Source organism: Sander lucioperca, chromosome 19 (genome assembly GCF_008315115.2).
Source record: "Sander lucioperca isolate FBNREF2018 chromosome 19, SLUC_FBN_1.2, whole genome shotgun sequence".
Lineage (NCBI taxonomy): Eukaryota > Metazoa > Chordata > Actinopteri > Perciformes > Percidae > Sander > Sander lucioperca.
The window spans coordinates 27,414,000-27,439,581 of NC_050191.1; the positions used below are offsets into that span (position 1 = coordinate 27,414,000).

The window sequence follows — 25,582 nt, forward strand, 5'->3', positions numbered from 1 at the left end:
CATTTCATTACCATAGTTGTTATTCAGTTGTTTAGCAGTGAGTAAGTAAAAATATTCCAGAGGAATTCACTTAAATTACAGAAAGGACAACAAAACTGACATCTGTCCATGCAGATTCTTTGTTTTTATCCGTCCATGTTTTGAGCTATCTGTGTCAGAGAGTTCTGCCCCTACCCCGATGCAATGAAGGTGCTGGGATTTTAATTTGTTATGCTCACAGCAATGACAAATTAATTGTTTAGTAGTCCACCCAGAAGCTTATTTACACTGGGTTGCACTAGCTATGTATTCAAACGTAGACTACTAAGTAAGTTCTGACTTCGGATGAAGTTTACGTACTACTGCATTTGAAGGGTTGCACCAGTTAAAATAGTTCTAATGTAGGCATAAGCCTTACCACTTAAATCTTACCCCTCGCCCTTAGTACGTGTAAAGTCCTTGTCATGGCACATCATTTGACAGATGGGATAACTTCTAGAATGAGGCTGTTTTGCGTTGGCAACCAGTCTCCGCGATAGATTACACCCCTTGGATATCTATGATGATTTTGATTATTACTCACGCTTTCATATTCCACGAGTGGAGATCATTTATATAGACCTTATAGTGGTCCCCTAATACTGTATCTGAAGTCTCTTTTATATAGACCTTATAGTGGTCCCCTAATACTGTATCTGAAGTCTCTTTTATATACAGTCATGTGAAAAAATTAGGACACCCATGCTAAAGTTGACTAAAAAGAGGAATAAAAAAATCATCTTTTGGAAATTGATCTTAATGCCTTAATTAAAAAAATGAGGAGAAAATCCAGTCTTTAAGGACACCAATTTTCTTTGTGAATGAATAATGTATCGTAAATAAATAAATGTTTTTCCTTAAAATACAGGGGGCATAAGTAGGTACACCCCTATGTTAAATTCCCATAGAGGCAGGCAGATTTTTATTTTTAAAGGACCTTAGTGGTCCCCTAATACTGTATCTGAAGTCTCTTTTATATAGACCTTAGTGGTCCCCTAATACTGTATCTGAAGTCTCTTTTATATAGGCCTTAGTGGTCCCCTAATACTGTATCTGAAGTCTCTTTTATATAGACCTTAGTGGTCCCCTAATACTGTATCTGAAGTCTCTTTTATATAGGCCTTAGTGGTCCTCTAATACTGTATCTGAAGTCTCTTTTATATAGGCCTTAGTGGTCCCCTAATACTGTATCTGAAGTCTCTTTTATATAGACCTTAGTGGTCCTCTAATACTGTATCTGAAGTCTCTTTTATATAGGCCTTAGTGGTCCTCTAATACTGTATCTGAAGTCTCTTTTATATAGGCCTTAGTGGTCCTCTAATACTGTATCTGAAGTCTCTTTTATATAGGCCTTAGTGGTCCCCTAATACTGTATCTGAAGTCTCTTTTATATAGACCTTAGTGGTCCTCTAATACTGTATCTGAAGTCTCTTTCCTTAAATTCAGCCTTGGTGCAGAATTCCAGCCACTAGAGCCAGTCCCACAATGAGCTTTCCTTAGGATGTGCAATTTCTGTGTCTGTAGCTTTAAATGCTATTGAGGAGGAGAGAGAGGGGGAGCAAGGTGGAGGGTGGGGGTGTGGCCTTGACCAACTGCCATGCTTGGCTTGTTTTCAAGCCATGATGTCTCTCTCTCATGGGTTGGCCAAATTCTCTGGGCAGGCAAAGCAGAGAAAGGGGAGGTAACCTTTCCCCTTATGACCTCATAAGGAGCAGATTCCAGATCGGCCCATCTGAGCTTTCATTTTCTCAAAGGCAGAGCAGGATACCCAGGACTCGGTTTACACTTATCGCCATTTCTAGCCACTGGGGGACCATAGGCAGGCTGGGGGAACTCATATTAATGTTAAAAAACCTCATAAAGTGACATTTTCATGCCATGGGACCTTAAAAAAAAACGATTTACTTAGTAGTTACTTTTCCCATGTGATTGCAGTAGACATACAATAAAAAAATAAAAAAATAAATAAATAAATTGATTTTTGGAATTCTATGAATCGATTTTGAATCGGTTAGAGCTTGAATCGCGATTCAAATCTGAATTGTTTTTTTTTTTGCACACCCCTATTGTATAGCGCTGCATACATTGTCCGAACAGCTTTAACTATACGGAATGATGATGCCACCCACTTTATCCCCAAGACTCTACCTATCCTTCTCAGACAACTGCCTACTTCAGTTATAGCAGTCTCAAGTTCTCTTACATTCTTTGGTGATTGGAGGGCTTGACACTGAAGGATCTTACGCGCCTCTCAATATTTACCGACGTTTGCCTCCCTGCCGCCCAGCTTCGGGTTCCGCTTTCACGCGCTCCCCGGGGCGTCGGGGGCGACTGGCATCGGAGGCTTGGGCCCCGTGATAACTGCTTGCAGTTCTAGTTAACATTGACATTAAGCATTCTTCCTTTTGTAATTCCCCTCATACAGTGGGGCAAAAAGGTATTTAGTCAGCCACCAATTGTGCAAGTTCTCCCACTTAAAAAGATGAGAGAGGCCTGTAATTTTCATCATAGGTACACTTCAACTATGAGGTTCTACAGCCCTGCTGTGCGAATGGCATAGCTTTGCTATTGCCCGTTCTTGCAGACTCGGGCTTGGAACCCTAATGATAATGCTTAACTCATGCCAGTATAACAAACCTAGAAGCAGATCATATCTTAGTCATCTTAACTTTAACATTAATAGAATGTTGATATCAATTAAATCATCTGGTAAATCTACTGAGTACATTACTGTAAAGTCTGCTGCCAACATGTTACAGAGCTAGTCATGCTGGAATATCAGCCCACCTTTTGAAGAAATCAGTCAGTTTCCTCTTCTTGGGTGGATATGCTCCACTCATTTCAATTTATCTCTGAAAGTTGGAACTTAAATCAACCATTTATTCATTAACCACAGATATTACCCCCCTCCCCCCACAGCCTACTTTGCTTCATATTATGCATTAAGGACCATTAGATGCTAGCTAGCTAGCTAGCTGGCGTCATTTCACATTCATCAATTTATGCACAAGTCACAAAAACAAAATCAATCTATCCTTGTGGAAAGGTTGCTTGGTAGCTCAAAGTAGGTCTAGCAAGTCTGATATTTCTATAATTCACACAGATCAAACACAAATATGCTGACTGAATAGATTGCTAGTTTATTTTGAGTAGGCAGCTAGCAGTTCTCATGGCAGTTTGCTGATAATCCGGTGTCTGAAGTAAAATGCTCAAAACATCTCCTGAGAAAAATCCCACGGTCAACCTAGTCTTGGTTATTTAATTGAGATTTAGTCTTATTTTCGTTACCTTGTCATTCAAGGCCAGGGCAATTTTTGTACGACCAACGTGCTCTCAGATGAACTTGACAAAGTCAATCTGCTGCAGCAGCGGCAGCCCGCAGCTCGGGAGATTTTTTTTTTCAAGGCAGTAGAAGGTCTTCTCGAACTTTCGCGCGCTTCCACATCCCGCACAACTTAGGATCTCCGAGGAACATTCATAAAAAAATATAGCCTAAGCCTACCTAGATGCGCATGCACGAGCGGTGCGCGATGGTCGACTGACAACGAGATTAAGCAGCTGAACAAGAATACGGCCGTGTTCCGATTGTTCCCATCAGCTCCACTGAGACAAAATAGACATGCCATTTCAAAAATCTTTCATTTATTGTCAGAAATATCATTTTTTTAAAAGCATCACTTTCATCAAATTTTATGTGACATATTTCCAGTAGGCAACTGACTGCAAGCAGGCACATCCGGACACAAACGAGCAGGCTTATGTGCCGGGGGTGAGCCCCGGAGAGCCCCGGCCCAATTTAGCCACTGTCAATAAACCAGAGCACGTTTTTCTCCCATCCCAGAATGCTGTGTAGACTAGCCAGACCTTCCTCTGCAGAGCTGTGGAGGAAGGTCTGGCAAAGCGAGACTACCCTCTAATGAACAACTTCTAATTTATAACAGCATGCCAGTGTAGCAGATCATTGTTTGTCGTAATGTTACAACTTCATCTGCCCAACAATAATTGGTTACCGTTATATTACCCTATGTTGTAGATGACGTGTCACCACTCAGTGTCACTGGTGTTAATTTGCACTAGCTGTAGGTTAAGGCTGTATAGTCTTCATTTAATCATAATGCTTTGTCCTGGTTTATGTAGATTTCAGGGGTTTTTGGTGATGAATGTAACAAGCTTCAGCTATTTTTAGCCATTAGCTTCTTTGCTTACGCAAAGTGTTCAAAGACAACTGGGCATGAGAGACAAAACAGTAATACAAATATAATAATAATAATAATTTCATTTGATTTGATTTGATTTGACCACTTATTATATAATTATGCATCAAGAATAGTGCTTTTTACTGATTGGCCATGGGAAGTGAAACGTCATTTTCTAAGACAATATCGTTAGTCTGAAACTGAGATTAACTTTACTTCTCTGTGGTGCAAGCAGACATCGACACAACTTTAGTATCTAACTAGTTTCAATGTATCTTTTAGTGTGGACTTTAGAGAAAATGAACAAACAGCTGATTGGAAAATCCACAGACCTCACTGTGATCAGTTTTCATTGGGACTATTTGTTTAGTTCAAAGTTGCCGACAGTGAGGTTTGTGGATTATCCAGAGTAACATGGACACTGTTGCTGTTGAATGTTTTGAGCACCACAAATGAAAATCTATTCACCTACCATTGTATTATGATGGGGACAAGAATGATAAAGACATATATCTTAACACCTGGGCAATTTAAACTTCCAATCTTCTTCACTAGATACCAGAAGTAAGTGGGAAACATTTTTTTAAACTTTGGGTGAATCAACCCTTTAAGGCCTTAGACAAGTGAGACGTGTAAAACAAAAGCAGTGCAACGTAATATCAGGCCAGCTTTGCACACCATCCATCTGTTTGATGAATGGTGAGACATGACGGAGCTAGATGTTTTTCTGTTTACAATATGTGTGTTCAGGAAAGGCAACATTTACCTTCACCCCTCCTGTCTCTGCCTTCTGTCTCGGAGGACAGGGCTACATGTAAACACCACAAATCCACAAGTGAGATTTAAATGGCACGTCTCCTTTGTTAGGATCACTGTCAACCTATTTTCATGTATCAAATGATCTGTTTGGTAATCAAGTCCCTTTGTCATTCTTTTACAGCTTTGTAACAAATGTATACATATGTTCTTAAGACGTCACCCATCAGGGTGGGGATGTACACTGTTATGTCTGACTTGCTAAATTACGTCTCGGCAACGCTCATGCTTTGATCTGGCCTATGTTTGCTCTCAGATAAGCTAAATTTCAGTTTTGCATGCAACAATAACAGTTGGAGCACATTCTGTAAAGTATCAAAAAACAAACACTCCACACTAATGAACTGGTGCGTTGGTTGCATCAGATTTGCCCTGTGGAGTATGGGTGGTAGTGTTGTATCACACACAAGGATACACCGATGCAACCATAATCAGTCACACGATTAGATGTTATAGATGATGTATTGGTAGATCTCAGTCTTTATGACTAAGAAACAATAATAATAATAATAATAATAAGTTTTATTTGGCGGATGCCTTACTGGATACACAAGGACATCTTACAGGTTTATGAGGGCATACAACAAGAAAATACAATAGAATACATTTAGCTTCATAGAAATACTCACTGTACTTAAAATAAATGTCATGTGGTAACATGAGGATGGTGTAAGAACTATAGGGCTAATAGATCTGATGGGGGGACTGACTAAAGAGAGGGAATCTCTCTCCCTGTTAGAGAGTCATCATCATGTCTAAGACTGGAGTGTGCAGTAGCACTTGGAGCCTGATGAAAGCTGGTAACACCAAAGACCACATTTAATGTGCCTATATTCTGAGACAACAATGGTTGCAGTCAGTTTGAATAGTCTTTAATAGTCCACCTCACTGTATTGTGGTTGTGAACAACTTGTAAATTTGCGCGGTAGTTGCCATATTGAACCAGATCCAGGCAACATGAAAAAACATTGCATTGTACTGTAAGGATGCACATGTATTCATGCCAACATGAGGGCAAGTTAATAATTTCTAAGAACTCAAAGCACAAGGCAGTATTCTTCTCGTCTTCTTTCCTCCTTCCACTTGTGGCACTAAAGGCTCGTCACACCAGATTCAGACATTTCAGACTGAAATCAATTCATTTCAGTGGAATTGCGTCGATCAGTGGCTCGCTTGTGTCGTTGACCAATTGCAAGTCGTCTTGACGTTTACTTTTATTGTCAAACGGGACAGTTTGTATATTTTTTACAGACTCCTGATTAAATTGACCTCCTTGGTTGTGATTCTAGCTGGTTGTGGTAGGACAACACAACAACACAGAGGAGGCCAGTTTTACGACAGGGAATACACTACTGAGATGGTTTTTATTCCAGGTTTGTCTCTTTGCACCCCGGGGCTGAGTCGGCTAATTGGACAGCTGTGCAGCTAACCGAGCTAACTAGCTAATGGCAGCTAACTACAGTTAGTGGTTACGTAAGCAACAAGTAACGTTAGCCTATAGCTAAAGTTATCTGTTCAAAACTCATTAAATCACCTCGGTACTGCATTCACTGTCATCAAAACTGGTCTTTTAACTGTTATGACATCTTAATGTCTAAAAGTGTCATAATTTACTGAATGACACTTATTGACAACAGTAATAGTTATGACGGTCTCATGTCAGTCTAATGCACACCCTTTCAAATAAAGTGTTACCAATATGTCTTCATTTTAGATCGACAAGGTCAGTTTAAATGATTTTCGAGTTTTCGAGAGCCAGCGAGCCGAGCAAGACGCCCCTGATTTCCATAAAGTAGCCTGGACCTCAACTTTATGCAAATGAGGAGCGGGTCACCGCAGCACTACCAGAATGCATTGCCCAGCTGCTTACATAGACAATGAATGGGAAGCGTGGAAATGACGCTGTCTGTGGACACATACTTTTTTTAATTTATTTTTTTTAAGATTATTTTTTGGGCATTTTAGGCCTTTAATTGACAGGACAGCTGAAGACATGAAAGGGGAGAGAGAGGGGGGAATGACATGCAGCAAAGGGCCGCAGGTCGGAGTCGAACCCTGGTCCGCTGCGTCGAGGAGTAAACCTCTATACATGGGCGCCTGCTCTACCAACTGAGCTATCTGGGCGCCTGACATACTTTTTTAGCTCTTCTTTCTCTTTTCTACTAGCAAAGCTGGCGCTGACCATCATTTTCACTGATTAAAATGTAACCAGTTGAAATTAAACTTGGTTGTTGTCGGGTTTGTGTGCTCCCTAGTCTCACTTTGCCAGACCTTCCTCCACAGTGTTGCAGAGGAAGGTCAGTGCCTCTGCGAAATAGCTTCTGGAAGGAACTTGTTTTGGTGGAACGTGTACGTTCAAAAGTAGTTTTAGTCGTGCAACAGAAAACTCAGATTGGACAGATAGTCTAGCTAGCTGTCTGGATTTACCCTGCAGAGATCTGAGGAGCAGTTAACCATAGTCCTCACAAATCCACCAGAGGTTAGAACGCCAACACAGAGAAAGTCCGAAAATGAGGGATATCCTGCAGATCTTCTGGCAGCACCTGAGATATCCCCTAAGTGAATCGTTGATATAGACTAGTGTGCTTGTTTCCCACATGTTGTCTGCCAAGACTCCTGTATCAAGATGACTCCCAGCATGCCCCTGGTGGCCTGCAGCTATTGTTTATGGAGATTGCACCTTGAGATGGGAGGATCATTCATCACTGAAGTGCCATAAACCCCCTATGATTAAAGGGAACCTGGCTGGACTTGTTCAGGGTTTTCCACTTTCCACTTTTTGCTTTTCGTGCTTTTTTATTGTTTTTCTGTGAGTCAGCAAGATTCAGCCCAGATACATACAGTGTACTTAAAAATATATAAGGTAGAGGGTAATTGAACCTTATTTTTGAACTGCATTTAACTTTTGTTTCAAGTGTGCAGGGATATCTTTCTATCAGTGATTTCTTTCGTGTGTATTTTGGATGCAAACTTTCAAGTTGTGATCCTCCTAAGATCAGACCTTGAGGTATAAATCCTCACAGTTTTCTTAAGATAGCTCTGGCTAAATATAGCTCTGGTTTGGTGTAATGACAGATTGCACTTTCCCTCAGAGTGACTGTGCTACTGGCGTCACTGTCCCCCACAGTGATCTGCACACGGATGTCCAAAAACCACCGTCCCTTTTTTTCTCAGCTGCCTTTGTTGTTTGTGTCGCCTTTTCACTCTGCTTCAGTAGTATTTCTTCACATGGAAGGAAGCCTTTCTAAATAGAAATCATTTAGGCAAAACTTGCGATCAGTGAACTAATTTTAAGAGTCACACTCGCTTATGGAGGTGGTGCTCAGTAGGCTTGGGCCGTTGTAAAAACAAACCGGTTTGATACCAAGCCATAGACCGTAGCAGATCAGTACATCAAGTTTTACCACTACGTGTCGCACTTGTCTCAGCCGTTCCAGAGTCGGATTGATGAGAGAGCCCATAATGACAGTCACGACTTCAGACCACTTGATGGCGGTAAGGCAGCTCTTAAGTCAAAACCGTGAGGTAGGGCGCAGAGCAAAGAGGCAAAGAGCAGCACAGGAACGTTCAGGAATTGGTTGCGCCTTGAAAGGTCAGCGGCAACTAGGTCAAAGTTGAAGTAATTTGTACTTTGAGCACAGTGCACGGCGGCAATTCTGAGCGGTGCGAGGCGCCAAGGGTAGCACTGCGCCTAGTTGGGCGGCACCCCTCTTCTTGTAGGGAAACAATGGAACGGCCAGCGCAGAGCGGTTTTACCGCGGATCATGTGTAGGCGACTTAAGCCATGACTTTTTTCCTAAGAGGATAGGTGTTTACACTTTCCTGCGTAGAGAAAGATTTGGCACTCCTACATTTTTTAACTTAGGAGAAAAATGTGCTCCTTGGGAGAAAAGTCACCATCAAGCCCTGTTCACAGGCTACTTATCAAATGAACTAGCCTAGAAATCTAGACGCACCCTAGTAGCAGCAAATGTAATTGCCAGGGTCATCTAGCAACTCTCCGTTGGCTTGCGAGCTGGAAAAGCCAAACTCTGGTCAGGCCAATCACATCGTGTATAGAGTCGGTGGGCGGGCTTAACATAATGATGGCAGAGTTATGACGGATTCACGTGAATTCCCTGCTACTTGAAAACAAAGAAGATGGCTGCTGCTGCTGGCGAACAGCGGTCTTTGGAATCGGCTTTGGCCACGACTCTGGAAGACTTGGAGTTCAGCTTTTCTTTGAGAAAAGAACAAAGAACGGCACTGAAGTCAAAAAATGAAGATGCGTTCGGAGTTTTGCTGACCGGATACGGCAACAGTTTAATCTATCAACTAGCGCAGGATAGCGCTACAACCAACCAGAGCAACTCTGGTTGGTTGTAGCGCTATCCTATTTCGTGCAGAGGGAATTTGAAAGACAACTGTTTATCCCGCCCCTCGGATTGAGCCCTGCAGTGAGGAGTTCCCAGACCCAACATCTGGATGTGGGTCTGGCTTGTCAGGCTACAAATGAACTGGACTTTGTGGTCAAGTGTAGTCAGATGCGAAAGCCCCCTTCCCTAACTGCATTAGGCCTATATTCCATTATATTTTGAATTGTTACCTGCCACCAGAATTTTGTATTTTCCTTGACATAAATTAAGACGTTTTCACCATAAATTTGTTCCTGAAAATGTATCAGAATGCAGGAAGTAAAGTCTTTGACGCTCAAAATACCAGACTGCACCGGTGAAACTGGCAATCTACCCAACTCAGTTAGTACCACGTCATCAAGATGAGACTCCCAACACATTCAGACAACAACAGCTCAGACAGAGACCACATTTTTAGTTCATTTGGTGAAGATGTTAGCTTGGATCCAGAAATCTGAATTGATGCCTACATGCCAGATTTAATTTAGATTAAAATCAATATATAAAGTGGTAAATAATATTTCTTATGATCTTAATATTAATCAAAACAATCTTGATTATATATTTGGCTATAATTGTGACACATAATCTACAACACAGCTCACTTCTGATTGGTTAGGGCCTAAACAAAAATACCTGCACTGACCATGATGTCAACATTTGTCTGAATTTAGCTCTAAACATTTGATATTGTAGTTTAATATACTTATGTACTGTTTAAGAGAAAGATGCCAAATCTACTGTGTATCTCACACACACACACACACACACACACACACACACACACACACATGAAAATGTCATACTCTGTATATATTATATAATAGGACGACAATTTCATAGACTTAGAACGCTCCCTTTGGCCAGGGTTATTATTTAGTTTTATTGCATTTTTGTTATCATTTCAAGATTCTCCTCCTCAGTCACAGGCCAAAGACATAGAATAACTGTGTCCACCACGAGGGACATAATGCAGCAATTTGCGGTCAGTCTGCTAAAAATGGAAAGTCCACAGACATTATGGCCCGGCCACTGTTTTCCACGTAGTTCCAACAGGTGATGGGAAACACAACTCGTCTGGATGCCTTTTTTTAACAGAAAACTTGAGATTATAGCTTCCTTTCAGAGATCATCTGCATGTGCTTTATATGTACGGAGCTTGATGCTCATTAACTATAATGAGGAAATGGATAAACGTAGCTTTTTTCATATTTGTTTTGATAGCCTTTACCTTCCTTGCCCATTAACTAGGCCTCCAGATTCCGTCCCCTCATCACTTTTGGTGTGGCTGTTTGTGAAACGCTCTCGTGCTCGGCCCTAATTGGCACTGCAACTGTTGATTTGCGTATCCTGTTCAGCCCCCTTTGATGTGTGCGAGAGATTGAGCTGCTGCCGGTTGTGGTTCTCTCTGTGACGCTGGGCAGCTCTCCAGCCGTCCAGGCCCGGTGGCCAGCCACAGGCCTGCGGGCGCTCAGGGCACTTCAGTCCTACATTCACAGCCAGAGCCTTGCAGAGTCACATTTTACTCCACATGCTGTAGTAAGCTGGCACTGGTGATGGTGGCTGAGGCAGAGTTTTAAATATGCTTTTCTTTGCGGGACTTATAGTGTAATCAAGTTTCTCTCCCCCAAAATGCACCACAGTATTAACCTGAGCCTAATGCTAGACAGAGAAGACCGGACAGGATTTATGCAAGTAGGAAGTTGTTATTTGGGAGGTTCCAGTGAGTGCCAAGCCTGGAGTTACCCGACCAACAAACTGAAGCTGTTTAGGGTTAGGATTAGGGTAAGAACGGTTAAAGGACAGTTTCAACAGAAGTCAAATGTGGTAACAGCTGGAACTTCTAGTTAGAATCATTTTTCATAGGTGTTGGACAATTATGCAGGAGGTAATGGATCATAGAAGAACCAGAGGGACCCGTCTCAAGTTACTGGATCCAGAAAATCTGAATTCAGTCCTGATGTCACTTCCTGTCTAAACTTGTTGACTGCATTTAAACATTCACCTAAAGCAAGTATATTTGTCAGTTCCAATGTTGATAAGAGCTTTGAAAACTTAAAAAAAACAACAACATTAAAATACAGTACAGTTAGAACAGATAAAAAATGTGCGATTAATCACGAGTCAACTTTGGACAATCATACGATTAATCGAATATTTTAATCGATTGACAGCCCTATTAAAAAAACACAGAACAGAACCTTTAACACAAACCTATAACAGATATTTAACATAATAATCAATGTGTTAGCATTGACAACATTACAGTTTTCATTTACAGATTGCATTCCTCCATTTTGGCTCTGAAAGCCCACCGGAATGATAAAAACAGGGTGGACAAGTCCATTTTCATGCTTCTGTCAAGTTGTTCACATTTACCCATGAAGGTCTGGGGCTTGTGGGAAATGGTGTTTTGGTAAAGTCAAGCCTCAAATTCAAAAAATGCAACAGAGGCGTAGGGTGTTTAACATGCATGAGGTACGAGGCGTGGCCTCGTGGCTCCGTATTGTTTGAGGACGTGGGCGGTGAGGGGACACTGACTGACCACGGCTCAGTGGATGCATAGTGACTATAATAGAGGCAGCTATGAACAGCTACTGTCAGACTCTGTGTCTCCACTGGACAGACAGGGAGTCTATGGAGCTTTGGTCATCACTAGAAGGACGTCCCTTCTAAAGAATGGCTGTCTGGTACAGTAGGAGTCGGGCGAACATTTTTAACGCGAACATTTTTAAAACTAGTTCTTCTCCCTAAAATCGATACTTATTTATTTTAACCAATGATGACACCTTAATATTTTCTGTTTATATGGTACCGCCGACGGCGACTACATCATATCGTTTCCAGCTAAAGACGGAAAGCAGAAAAGGCAGAAAATTCATTTAATGTACTTTTTTATACAAACGCAATAAAGGTCTGACTGACTGACTGACGTGATGTGCATTCTTTTTAGAAAACAATTTGTTTTTAGAAATGTCTCATGATATAATATACCATGATATAATATAACATGTATTATTCTTTTGTGTAACTTTTGTTTTTGTTAAAGGTGCTGTAGGTAGGATTGTGAAGATCTAGGACTTAGCCAAAAAATTTGAACATCAACAACTTCTCAGTCCCTCCCCCCTTTCTGCTAAAGCCCAAAACAGTGTCCTCAGCCCCTCCCCCACAAGGGAGAATGAATGCGTGTGCATGAGCAGTGATTGATTATTGCTCATTACAGGCTGTAGGTGGTGACAGAGGAGCTGGATCTTTTTTTAAATGACCTGCTTCATGTAGTTCTACTGGAACATAGGGTCAATTTCAGCAAATATGACACAAAGTTAGTTTTATAAGTCTTACCTACTGAAACTAAAAGAAGAAAAAGAAAATCGCAATTATCAATACTATCGAAACGCAATAAATGAAAATGGCAATATGAATCAAATCCCATCGGCACCCATGTATCGTGAAAGAATCAAATCGGGACAAAAGCACATCGTCCCAGCCCTATTGTGTGGGTACCTGTGGTGTTGCTGAGCTAGCAGCTCTACAATGAGAGGCTCCCCCAATGAGTGTGTGGTTAACAAGTTAACATTACTGTTCGACTGGACTGAATATCTAAGATAGCCCAGTTGTCCTCAGGCCCATGTGTTGTGTTTCCTGGAACAGAAGAGAAATCTTCTGTCCAATCTGACAATGTCTCTCCACCTGTGTGACATGAAGGATACAATAACTAGCCCGCTAATTCATTAGCTTAGTAACAGAGGCCTCCATCCACAGTTCAAAGCCACAGTTCTAACAATGCTAAAGCCACTCCAAATTGATGTTGAAGTGATTGCCTCGTCTGAAATCATTCTGAGCATTTCACTTTTCTTCACTGATGACGTGTCGTAGGACGATTGACAAACATTTAGAAATCAACATATTTTGCTCGTTTCATCCTTTAGGTGGGGCATTGATACTTTGAGGTAAATACATATGCCAGCACATACCAATGTGATTAACCGTCTGAAATGACCAGTATTGTTTTATTCTAATTTGCTGCTAAAGAAAGATGCTCTTTAAAGGCCAGTCAATACAGAAATATAGAAAAAAATGACATTGTGTTGGTTTGTTTTTAACTGCTGAGAGACATGTCCATCAGCCGTACATGATTAAAAACATACTTCAGAGTGTCCTAAAGAACATTGGTTCCCAAACTGAGGTACGTGTTCCACTAGGGGTACGCAAAGTGAAGTAGTGGGTATGCGAGGAAAACAAAATCATATTAATCCTATAGAAGTGCAGGGGTGGGGGGTACATAGCTGGAGGTTAAACCCTCTTTGGTCCAAGGGTGTGTTTCATATTAAAATGTCCATAACAAACTCAGATGTATGTATAGTGAGGCCCAGATTTGTCATAGAGCAATGTGTAAAAAGATAATTTCGCCCTAAAGCTGAAAAGTAGAAGTTTGCTTTTTGAAATTCTTAAAATCTTTTGTGAAAACAAACCTACACTTACAATGTGAATGAAATTGTTTTGGTGCTTGAAAGGAGTTTACCAAAGTCTTGGCTTCATGAAACGGACGACGGACATGTGAGTCCACCAGTTATACACAGACAGGCCGATGGCAAGTCACAAGCTATCTTTCCTGTCTCCTAATTCACCGTGTGAGTGACGTATGATCTTGCAATAAAAGGGACGCGGAAGCAGAGAGTCTGCTGATTCCAACAATAGCCAACCATATTTCTGCACTGTATTATGACTGTAATATTAATAGAGACATTGAAAGAACATCGTTTAGACGGGCCCAGGCGTCAGAGGGTTACAGTCTGAAGGGGTGCAGGACTGTAAAAGTTTGGAAAACACTGATCTAGAAGGTACTGTATCCCAGGTAACCACAGCCGGTTTCAAGTCAGGCCAAAGACTGAAGTTGCAAAAATCTCCCTATCTTCTCCTCATGTTTCTTATCCATCTTTACAGTCCTGTATCCTACCTGTAGATAAAAGCAAATGCCCTCAAAATACTTTTCTGTAACCCTTAATTTACAGGATTATATAATAATTACCACCAAGACACAAATCAGAATTCAAAATGTACACGTACTAAGGGAAGGAAGATAGGAATTTTAGGGAAGGTGTTTTAAAAACCAATGAGGTCTTATCAAAATGAGAAGTGGATGCAGATTAAAAGAAATCTCATCACAGCCTTGCAATTTGGAGGATATCATTCTTGTGTTCATTTATTGTCAATTTTGGTGTCCTGCTTGGACATGACATGGGTGGACCCTTTCCCGGGACCTTGTTTCAGCTGTGTACTTGGGTGGTACATTTCAGGTCCCAGTGGAATAAAACAGCTTCTGCACCGTATCTCTGCAGCATGGTATATGATCAAATAACACAAAAGGTGGTGGCGAGGTCAGTTGTTTACCCCTGGCTGTGGGTAATGAGGCAGGACAGGATTTTCTGCAGGGTCCCAGAGGAGGAACAGCCCCACTCACTGAGGGCAAAAACCTTGATGTGCCAACCCGCCTTTTCTGTTTAACTGAAGGTGTAATGGTCTGTGGATACAATGAATACTTCTGAAGTAATTCGGTGAAAATCAGAATCAAATGTTTACATCTGAGACATTTTCAAAGGTGTGAATTTTGGGCTCCTGATAAGGATCTTAGCTTTAGCTCGTTTGTGTTTGTCGTCATCTTCCCTTGTTAGAGCCCTCTACTGCTGTCGAAACCTAAAAGAGCCTTTTCCTCCTTCAAGCTAGCCCCGTGTTCCACCACAGGAGGGCAGCATGTCCAAACATTTCAATCTCTCCCTGCAAGATTTTCATGAGCTCTGTAAATCCAACATCCACATTTTAGGCTCATGCACAACAGAGTGGTTGTTATTAAGCAATTTCAAAACGGACACAAGTTGGTGCCAGTTATTTCTGATGTCAGAGGATTTGAGGGATTTGTGCTCAGCTCCAGAAAGTAGGAAAAAGACACAATCAGTGTCTGTTCTGTTTCTCTGTGCTGGGTTAACAACGCAGAGCTTTTTACTTCACAATCAAAAGGGTCACCAAAAACACTGAAAGCTTATTAACCAGAGGTGCCAAAAAATACATTCCCACTAATGGACATACAGACTTCACAGAAATCTCAAAATGTATAGAATTCTACTTGAAAAGGCCCAACCTCAAGACCCAAAGTCTCTTCAAGTTCAAGTTTTCCCACATGAACTCAGGGCCGAATGGTTAATCTCATGTCTTCACTTGTGTAACAAACTTGGAGAAACATGGTCTCTTTAGGAAGATTTGAAGGTTTAAAGATAAATCATGTTTTAGCTTGATTGATAGGCTTCAACAGGCCCCCTTAGAATCTACAGGTGTCATCATAGATGCTATGTGCATACTGTATTTTTCTACAAGTTCAGGATGTTGCCCACATCCTATGCCCATATGAGCTGACAGCAAGGTTGATAAAGCATGTTGTGTGTTAATTAGCAAATAATGAATTCATCCGTGCCATGTTAACAGAATGGGAAGTAAGGGAAGACCTCCTATTCTTATGACTTGGGAGTGTTGGTCCGATAGAAGCTCTTGACTTGGAATTACAGCCAGGAGGCCATTTTCTCCCTCTGCTTGTAATCATCATCTGTACCATATAATATGAACAACGGATATGTTAATGTACTGTAGGCTCTAATGTTGTGCCGTGCTGGCAGTAGGGCCGAGGGATGGCAACAATATTGTTAACTCTGTTCACACAGTAAGATATCTCCACGAATTTTAACCAATTAATGCTATCAGTTAAACAGTTAAAAACAGTATTATTAAAAAAGAAAATTGAGCTAGCTAACTGCTAGTGAATTTGCTGGTGCAAACTTTGCACTTTGCAAAACTGTGGCTGCGCAACCGGTACAAGTCCAATGTGCAAAATATGTCCGAGCTTCCCGGGTAGGTGAACTGAGACACAATCTTGTCTACCCGAAAAAAAAAATCTAAATTAGCATTCCCAGTTGGAGGGGCTGCTATGAATTGTGGTATGAATGTTCATGGTCTCCAGTGGATGTTTTCTAATGATTTTGGTGATCTCCTGACCTTTTGTCGAGTAGATTGTTCACTGTCTTGGCTCCCAAATGGTGGAACGAGCTCCCCATCGATATCAGGATGGCCGAAAGCCTACACATCTTCCGCCGAAGGCTAAAAACACATCTCTTCCGACTACACCTCGGATAAAAAAAAAAAAAATTCTTGAACCTGCACTTTCATATGTCTCTTTGTAGCTTTGCTTATTTAAAGCTAATATACTTACACTTACTACTTGTTGTCTGGAGTTTGAACCTTCACAGTTGAAAGCACTTAATTGTAAGTCGCTTTGGATAAAAGCGTCAGCTAAATGACATGTAATGTAATGTAATGCTACCATCGGATCAAAAAGAAGCAATATCAAAAGTGAGTGAGATTTGCCGTGCACATTGATGCTCCCATGAGGATTAACCCTTACATCATGAGTGTTGCTTTTGCACCACTCTTAGGTCAAAACGTGAACAGTGCATTATATTCTATCTTCTAGAAGTCCTCTTAGAATACAGCTAGACTATCTGTCCAATCTGAGTTTTCTGTTGCACGACTAAAACTACTTTTGAACAAGCACCTTCCACCAAAACAAGTTCCTTCCTGAGACTGTTTTGCAGAGGCACCGTTGCTCCATTCAGCGCTTAGCGCTGTCCAAGACGATTGTGATTGGTTTAAAGAAATGCCAATAAACCAGATCACGTTTCTCTCCCGTCCCGGAATGCTGTGTGGACTAGCCAGACCTTCCTCCAAAGCGCTGTGGAGGAATGTCTGGCAATGTGAGACTAGGCCCTTAGCAAAGCTTCAGATCTGTGTTGTTGGTTGGCTACATAAATGTAACTCCATGGAGCTTTTTGATATTCACGCTGATACGAAAACAACAGAACTGTGTCATGTGTGAGGCAAAAAAAAACTGAGTCAGGACACTTTGGAGTGTCTGACTGTGTCTGAGGGCGCAGTGATGCTCCTGAGAGGCTGCCCCTCTCTGCCAGGGTAAACACCTAAGCTCATGAATACACAGCACTCATCCACGCCCTGCCCTGTTTTCCTAAGCCCTCTTTTCTCCTGCTTGTGAAAGAAGCGACGCCACTTCTCACTTATTGGTTACCCTCTTAAGCTCGAGAGCAAATACCATGTACAGGTCGTCTCCGTTTTCTGTTTTGATAAGGTTGCACATGTCTCATTGAATTCATTTTTTTGTTCTGTGCTCCACGTCATTAGATCATGCCATTCACAAGTAGTTGCATAACAGAGAAGAGGGAAGTGCTTTTCTCTGGAACTCATCAGGATTGCAAAAGTCTTATTTCCTGTAATTCCAATCCGTCAAGATAACTTTTTATCACATTTCCTCCCGTTTCCAAGAAAAGCTGCACTTGTACATTCCGTAACCTACAGTAGTCTTCACACATGGACGTATCGTTATATGTTGCCAATCGGCATCAAGTACCTCTTTTCCTTAAATGTTATGTTTTGTTCATGGATTTTTAGATTGATGTGGCTTTGTTGAGAACATTAGGTCAGGAGTTTTATTCTGTGATGTCTGGGATTGTGTAACACAGATCAGAGCGCTGCTATATTTAGCTCTGTACAGTATGCTGACAGGATGTACTGAAGGGCAGCTGGGGGGCTTCAAAGTGAGGAAAGCCCATTGACAGTGCCTTAGAAGTGGGGAGCATGACCCTGAGCCCCCCTTTACCTCTGTGAATATGAATCTGTGGAGCATTAAGCAGAACAAAACATTAGCTATGAACCAGTTTCTCACTTGTTGAGACACAACAGAAAGTTTAAACCATGGTTTAAATTTACTGTGAATGTTGCCCATGTAGACCTCAATATATTTTGTGATTTGTAAGCAGAATCCATCCACTCAGGCCTGTTCGGCATATAAACCCAGCAGCTCATGTATAAAGCCTTTAGCCATGGTTCACCAGCGGCTCAATCTGTAAACATTTAGTTTTAATAGTGAGAAATGGAAGCATGTGTCCTTTGATGTCTGTCTCCTAAAAAACACTCATCAGTTTTATAGGATTCTGTTATTGGTTTGTTTCACCCATCTAAAGACTCTTAAGCTCCTGAATGTGCATTTGTTAAAGATGGCAATATCAAAATGGTTGTGGTGCTTCAACATTTTCCATGCAGCACTTTATTTTTGTGTTTAGATTTTTCTCTTGACTTCCTGAGTGTCATTATTTGACAAAGTTTATTGATATATTTTTTTAAGATTATTTTTTTGGGGCTTTTCCCTTTATTATATAGTGACAGTGGATAGACATGAAAGGGGGAGAGAGATGGGGGATGACATGCAGCAAAGGGCAGCAGGTCGGATTCAAACCCGCGCTGCTGCAGGACTCATCCAACATGTGGCGAACGCTCTTACTGGATGAGCTAGAGGCCGCCTCTGACAAAGTTTATTTTAAATGCAACTTAATGCTCTACAAACTAAATTTTCCCTCAACTCTTAAATCTCTCAATTCTATTAACCTATGTCAAATTACAATTTAAAAATCCCTTCTACTCAATAATGTGTTAATGTCCCCTTGATGTCTGATCTTGACTACACTGACTTGTATCTGTGCACAGCTTGTTTGGAGATGTAGAAATGTAATTGTACGGTAAAGCATTGTAGCATCAGTTCAGAACAGCATTCTCTCAAAAGATATTCCTTCATTTGGTGTTTTGAGGATGGCGTTGGAGAGTGTTGTCACACATTGGTCCAAAATCTCCCATAGTTCAACTGGGCTGAGATCCGGTGACTCCCAAGACCTTAGCATATGATTAATTTCTATAAATGTTCCATCTGTACTGTGTCTTTAAGACCAGAGCTGGTTGTCTGACTATGTTTGTGTCTGTGAACAGAGGATGCAGGGACGTACTTCCCCAGTGTGAAGAGGGACCCGGGCCGGTACCTGCAGCCCTGCTCCGACTCGGTCAAGACCTGGCTGCGCAGCATGAAGAGTGCCGGGAAGGTCCTCCTCCTCATCACCAGCTCCCACAGCGACTACTGCAGGCTTATCTGTGAACACATCCTGGGGTAAGGAGGCTTTCACACCTGCCTTTTGTTAAAGTGCTCATATTATGCTTTTTGGCTTTTTCCCTTTCCTTTATTGTGTTATATATCTTATATATGAGCAACTGGCTAGTAGTCCTTACCTAGCTACTGTCAGGGCACACCCTCATACTCTGCTTCTGACTGGCTAGTAGTCCTTACCTAGGTACTGTCAGGGCACGCCCTCATACTCTGCTTCTGACTGGCTAGTAGTCCTTACCTAGGTACTGTCAGGGCACGCCCTCATACTCTGTTTCTGACTGGCTAGTAGTCCTTACCTAGGTACTGTCAGGGCACGCCCTCATACTCTGCTTCTGACTGGCTAGTAGTCCTTACCTAGGTACTGTCAGGGCACGCCCTCATACTCTGCTTCTGACTGGCTAGTAGTCCTTACCTAGGTACTGTCAGGGCACGCCCTCATACTCTGCTTCTGACTGGCTAGTAGTCCTTACCTAGGTACTGTCAGGGCATGCCCTCATTCTCTGCTTCTGACTGGCTAGTAGTCCTTACCTAGGTACTGTCAGGGCACGCCCTCATACTCTGCTTCTGACTGGCTAGTAGTCCTTACCTAGGGACTGTCAGGGCACGCCCTCATACTCTGCTTCTGACTGGCTAGTAGTCCTTACCTAGGTACTGTCAGGGCACGCCCTCATACTCTGCTTCTGACTGGCTAGTAGTCCTTACCTAGCTACTGTCAGGGCACGCCCTCATTCTCTGCTTCTGACTGGCTAGTAGTCCTTACCTAGGTACTGTCAGGGCATGCCCTCATACTCTGCTTCTGACTGGCTAGTAGTCCTTACCTAGGTACTGTCAGGGCACGCCCTCATACTCTGCTTCTGACTGGCTAGTAGTCCTTACCTAGGTACTGTCAGGGCACGCCCTCATACTCTGCTTCTGACTGGCTAGTAGTCCTTACCTAGCTACTGAGCATGTGCGACTGACAACAAAGATGTTACAGCAGTGAGAGGTCTCACTCTGTAGCTAAAACAGAGACCTGAACACAGGGTGAAAAGAGGAGCTGCAGCAATGTGCAGTACAACAAAAATATGGTGTTTTTTGAAAATTAAACCATGTAAACCTGTTCTGGTACAACCTCTAAATACAATTATGAACCTGAAAATGAGCATAATATGAGTACATGAGTACACAAGCAGCACAACTCATTTCACACAGGTGAAGAATATTGGGGGAGACTTTGACGAAGTAGACGTGATAAACGTGATCATATGTTAGGTGATGTCTTTACAGCTTGTTCTGTGGCCAAACAATCATTCAAATTCCCTTTTTTGGTTTTCTGTTTTACTAAAATGCCATTTGTAAAGGCAGTGGGATTTTACCCAACAGTAGCTCCACACAAAATTGAGTGAGTTAATTCTTGACTTTGGAAATAGGAGTTTGACAAAATATTCTTTGTCACTTCCTAGCTGACTAGCTAAGTGGATTATAGCTTTTAAATTAGCTAGCTTTAAAGTTCAGAACAAAGCTACTACAGTAAATGAAGAAATAGAAAGGACACAACCAACAACCTGTGGCTCTCCCAATTAAATACACTTCAGTCAAATGTCCTTTTTTTTTGGCAAGGCCCATGATCACTGAGGCCTGTATGCTCACAGTTTCACAGTTTCTCACCAGCCCACAATTAACACCCAGCACTTGATTTTATGATTGTAGGCGTTCATCGAAAGGGATTATTGTTTAGCAAGCTGTTTGGAGTCTAACGCTGGCTTTGTGCTTTACCGGCCTCGCTCTTGGGGTGTTTGCCCTGCACACAGCGTGCCACAGGCGTATTTTTGCAGCCTAAGCCCTGTTATACACTCCATCAAGCAGCAAGAGAGCCCTAAAAAAACACAATGTCCATGTTGCTGCTGTGCTTTAATAGAATAGAACAGAATGCCTTTATTGTCATTGCATGTTCACATACGTTATTTTCCTGTCTCTCATAGAAGAAAAACTGTTCCCATTCACACATCATGATACAAAAATAGCTGTTACGATTAGATAAAGTGCTGGCTGATAAAGTGCTTTAGGTTGGATAAAGTGCATATGCAGTTATTCACATAAGCCCAACAATCATAAGCCCTTCTTGTTTGTTGTAAGGTGTTGTTATCTTACGCTGCACTCGCCTTGCATCGGTGGTCTGCTTTTTCACTTTTCATGCTCAGAGCTGATTGTTCTCTGTGGTCCAGCAGAGGCAAAAAGCCTGTCGAGGTAAAGCAGTTTTCTTTTGCTCTGGATCTCACGGGTTCCCCCCCACCCCCCTCTCACCATTTCCTGTAGAGCAGCAAGCGGCGGGGTCATTCCTGTTGTTCCTCACCCCTTTCCCTTGCTCCCCTGCTGTTTCACTGGCGCTTCCCCCCCCCGCCCTCCTGTGTCTGTGACCTCCTGCACCATGCAGCATGTGTCGCCTCCCGAGTCAGAGCAGTCAGAGCCCCAGCTGTGAATGAGTGTGTGTGCTAAAATCATGTTCAAGTCATTGCTTTACAAGGATCAGGGGGATGCAGATTTATGTTGTGATTGTTACAAGAGGAAGTTAGGCCAGAGGTTGTTATCAGGGGGTTAAAGTGGGCGTTCCGGCACCTTTGAATAATAAGTAAATTAACCTAATTGGCAGTTTCATATATCAGTGTGTCCTGTTTGTTTAAAATAAGGCCAAATATGCATTCCAGTGTTTCCCCTATTCATTCTCAGCAGCGCACACCGTGAGTTCATGCACAAGGCAAGTGTCTGTGGTGAGTTCACATGTCTATAATAATAGCAGGACAGTCGCGTACTAACTGCTAAAGTCAGTTGAACAGGTGAAGATCACGTTGTCGGTAGCCTGCCGGTTACAAACGACACGGTAACGTGCTGCAGATATGGTGTTTTCAGCTGAGCTAGACGAAGAGTATTTGGTAGGAACAGATCGGTGATGCTGTTTTTCCTTAATAGGTATACGTGAAGTTAGCTAGAAGCAAAGATAGGGTTTAATGTGGAGTGTCTGTGTCAGACTCTCTTTATACAGGCTATGGTCCCATATATGGTATTAATGAAAACTCAACTCCTGCCAATTGCTCCTGCTGTTCTTTACGTCTGTTTGGGATCTTAGGGTCCCTCCCACCTGCCAGATCCCACTTTAACCCCTGGTTGTTGTTGAAGAAGTGGGCTTTGTTTACACATTTGGTTGCCGTGCTTTAAGATCCTTCCTGTTTTTCCTACACCTAAAGTTTGTTTAGATACCTCTTCTTCAGGCAGCACAGGACCAAAGACTTTTCTCCCCTGGTAAGAAAGCACTTTGTTGTGAAAGGTGCTCTCTCTCTTGCGTCACTACCCACTATCTCCTTGTTCTAGAAAACCCACCAGCAGCCTCCAGCTGCTGTAGTGTGCTGCGCCGGCTGGAGGCCTGTGACAGTCAGCTGTCAGAAGTAGCACAAGGAGGCCAGAGCTGTCTGACACCAGGCTCCTGGCCAATACCACAGAGGCTGCTGCTGTTTGGCACCACTAGATGAAGGCATTTATTGCTGGAATGCTGCATACTTTAATGATTTGTTAGTTGTTGTTAAGTCCTCTGGTGTGTTGAACTTGTGATACCAGTCCAGACAGAGCCAAGGACCTTCTCCCACTGTGTAAAATCTCAACAGTAAGACTGATTGATCTATACTTTCAACACATTTTTACTTGTTAATACCTTAAATCTATTGATGTCACAAATATTTTTATAATTAGTATTATATTATTACTCCTTCAAGATAAGCCTAATTAAAATGGACTTTAGACTCTAATAACTCAAGTTCAATATATATTTACTTCAGTTGTGACTCATCATAACCAACTTCAAGATATCCTCAACTGCATTTTGACAGGTGCCCACTTTTGGGGGTGGGGGTGGTTACAGTAGTTGTGCTCTCCTTAATGATGCAGATTTGATAAGTTTTTTATTTAATATTTTTGCACATGAGTTGCTGCTCATTACATAACTTAATATGCAACATTTAACAATTGTAATAATGTATTACTTTTTGTTTAATCCAAGTCAAGGTTGAATACAAGAAAAGACAAGTTCATGGCAAATAACATGTGTCATACAAGTCATATTTTGAATAAACTGTGATATCAGTCTATATAAGGTAGTCTGAGTCAGTATGGCAAGCTGTTTCATCATATGAAAAAATATATATGATAAATGATGATGACTACAACATATCTGTTTCCAGCAACACAGAGCGAAAGCAGAAAAGCAGAAAGTCCATCTTATGTTCTTCTTTACAAAGTAAATAAATGTCAGACTGACTTACTGAACGACACGTGATGTCGTTCTTCTTAGAAAACTATCAGTTTTTAGAAATGTCTCATGATATTTTGTCTCTTAAAGTGTGTTATTCAACTTTTGTGTTCGTTAAAAAATGAAATGAAAATCGCAATACTCAATACAATCAGATCGCAATACTTCTAGAATCACAATACAAATCCAATCGTCACCCATGTATTGTGAAAAATCAAATCGGGACAAAGGCACATCGTCCCAGCCCTTGTGCACATACAGTATCTCACAAAAGTGAGTACACTCCTCACATTTTAGTAAATATTTCATTATATCTTTTAATGGGACAACACTGAAGAAATTACACTTTGCTACAATGTAAAGTATTAAGTGTACAGCTTGTATAACAGTGTAAATGTGCTGTCCCCTCAAAATAACTCAACACACAGCCATGGTTTGGCATGGTTTTATTTCAGTTAGCCTAATAGCTGGTTTGATTTGTATTGAGAGATGATCTTATGGAAAGTACCCCATGCCAATCTTTAGGTACGGTGAAGGGTATGTGATGATGTGGGGGTATGGTGAAGGGTATGTGATGATGTGGGGGTATGGTGAAGGGTATGTGATGATGTGGGGACCAAGGGAACTTTATCAGGATGCATAGTATCCTGGATCCATGAAATAACTGGCCTTTCAAAATAAAAATCTGCCTACCTCTATGGGAATTGAACATAGGGGTGTACTCACTTTTGTTGCCAGCGGTTTAGACATTAATGGCTGTGTGTTGAGTTAATTTGAGGGGACAGCACATTTACACTGTTATACAAGCTGTACACTTACTACTTTACATTGTAGCAAAGTGTAATTTCTTCAGTGTTGTCCCATTAAAAGATATAATGAAACATTTACTAAAATGTGAGGGGTGTACTCACTTTTGTGAGATACTGTATGTACTTTAATGCATCAAACTGATTGTTTTTATGTCTTTAAATTCCCAGTAAGAAGGCCCTCCTGTTTCAGAAGGCTTTCTCACCTTATATGGAAGATTGTATAGATGTACATGCACTGTATATTCTGCACATAAACAAACAGTATTGATGACTGTAGCTCTGTGGGAGTGTAAGTGTTTACTTTATTATTCGGAGTATTCCCTGTATGTGTACACTCTTTATTGCTCCATGTTTCCCATCATCTGTACAGGTTGTGTAGCTTTGCTGAGCTATTTGTGTTTGTGTAACCCAAGTGTGTTTGGATGCTGTCCAGGCATTGTCCTTCACACAGCGGCCTGTCACAGAGGTGAACGTTGTTTCTCCGTCTGTTGCAGGAAGGATTTTGAAGAGCTATTTGACGTCATCATCACAAACGCCCTGAAGCCCGGTTTCTTCTCCTTGGTGCCCCAGCAGAGGCCCTTCAGGACCCTTGGTGAGTACTGGCTTGCTGCTCTCACGGCCCAATGTACTTTACTAGCATTTCTTAAATCATGTAGTCTCTAAAATGTCAACAAATAGCTAAAACACACCCATCACAAGTTCCCAGAGCCCAAGCAGACATCTTCAAATCACTTATGTCAAACCAACGGTATAACTTATTTCTTAATAATTATTTCTTTTAAAGGCCATTTAACACTTTCAGCCGCACAAACTAAATTCCATTCACCTCCATTGTATTGAGATATTTTAACCCTTGTGTTGTCCTTCGGTCAAAGTTGACCTGTTTTCAAAGTTTTTTATATCATAAATATGGGTTTCTTTCAACCAAATTGGCCAAAAATAACATGGATGCATAAATGAACGTTGTATGGATACAACGTTAACCCATGCACCCATGTTATTTTTGGGCAGGTAAAATGAATGATTAC

The 25,582-nt window shown here is 41.6% G+C and overlaps 1 protein-coding gene across 2 annotated transcripts in view; it reads left to right on the top strand.

Moving 5' to 3' along the window:
• nt5dc1 (5'-nucleotidase domain containing 1) overlaps positions 1–25,582 on the top strand; it is a 99,661-nt gene that overhangs the window by 34,035 nt on the left and 40,044 nt on the right. For both annotated transcript variants that reach the window (XM_035995120.1, XM_031285670.2), the window contains 2 exons: positions 19,298–19,472; positions 25,049–25,146. In XM_035995120.1, coding sequence (XP_035851013.1) covers positions 19,298–19,472; positions 25,049–25,146 — 273 coding nt within the window. The remainder of the gene's footprint in view (positions 1–19,297; positions 19,473–25,048; positions 25,147–25,582) is intronic.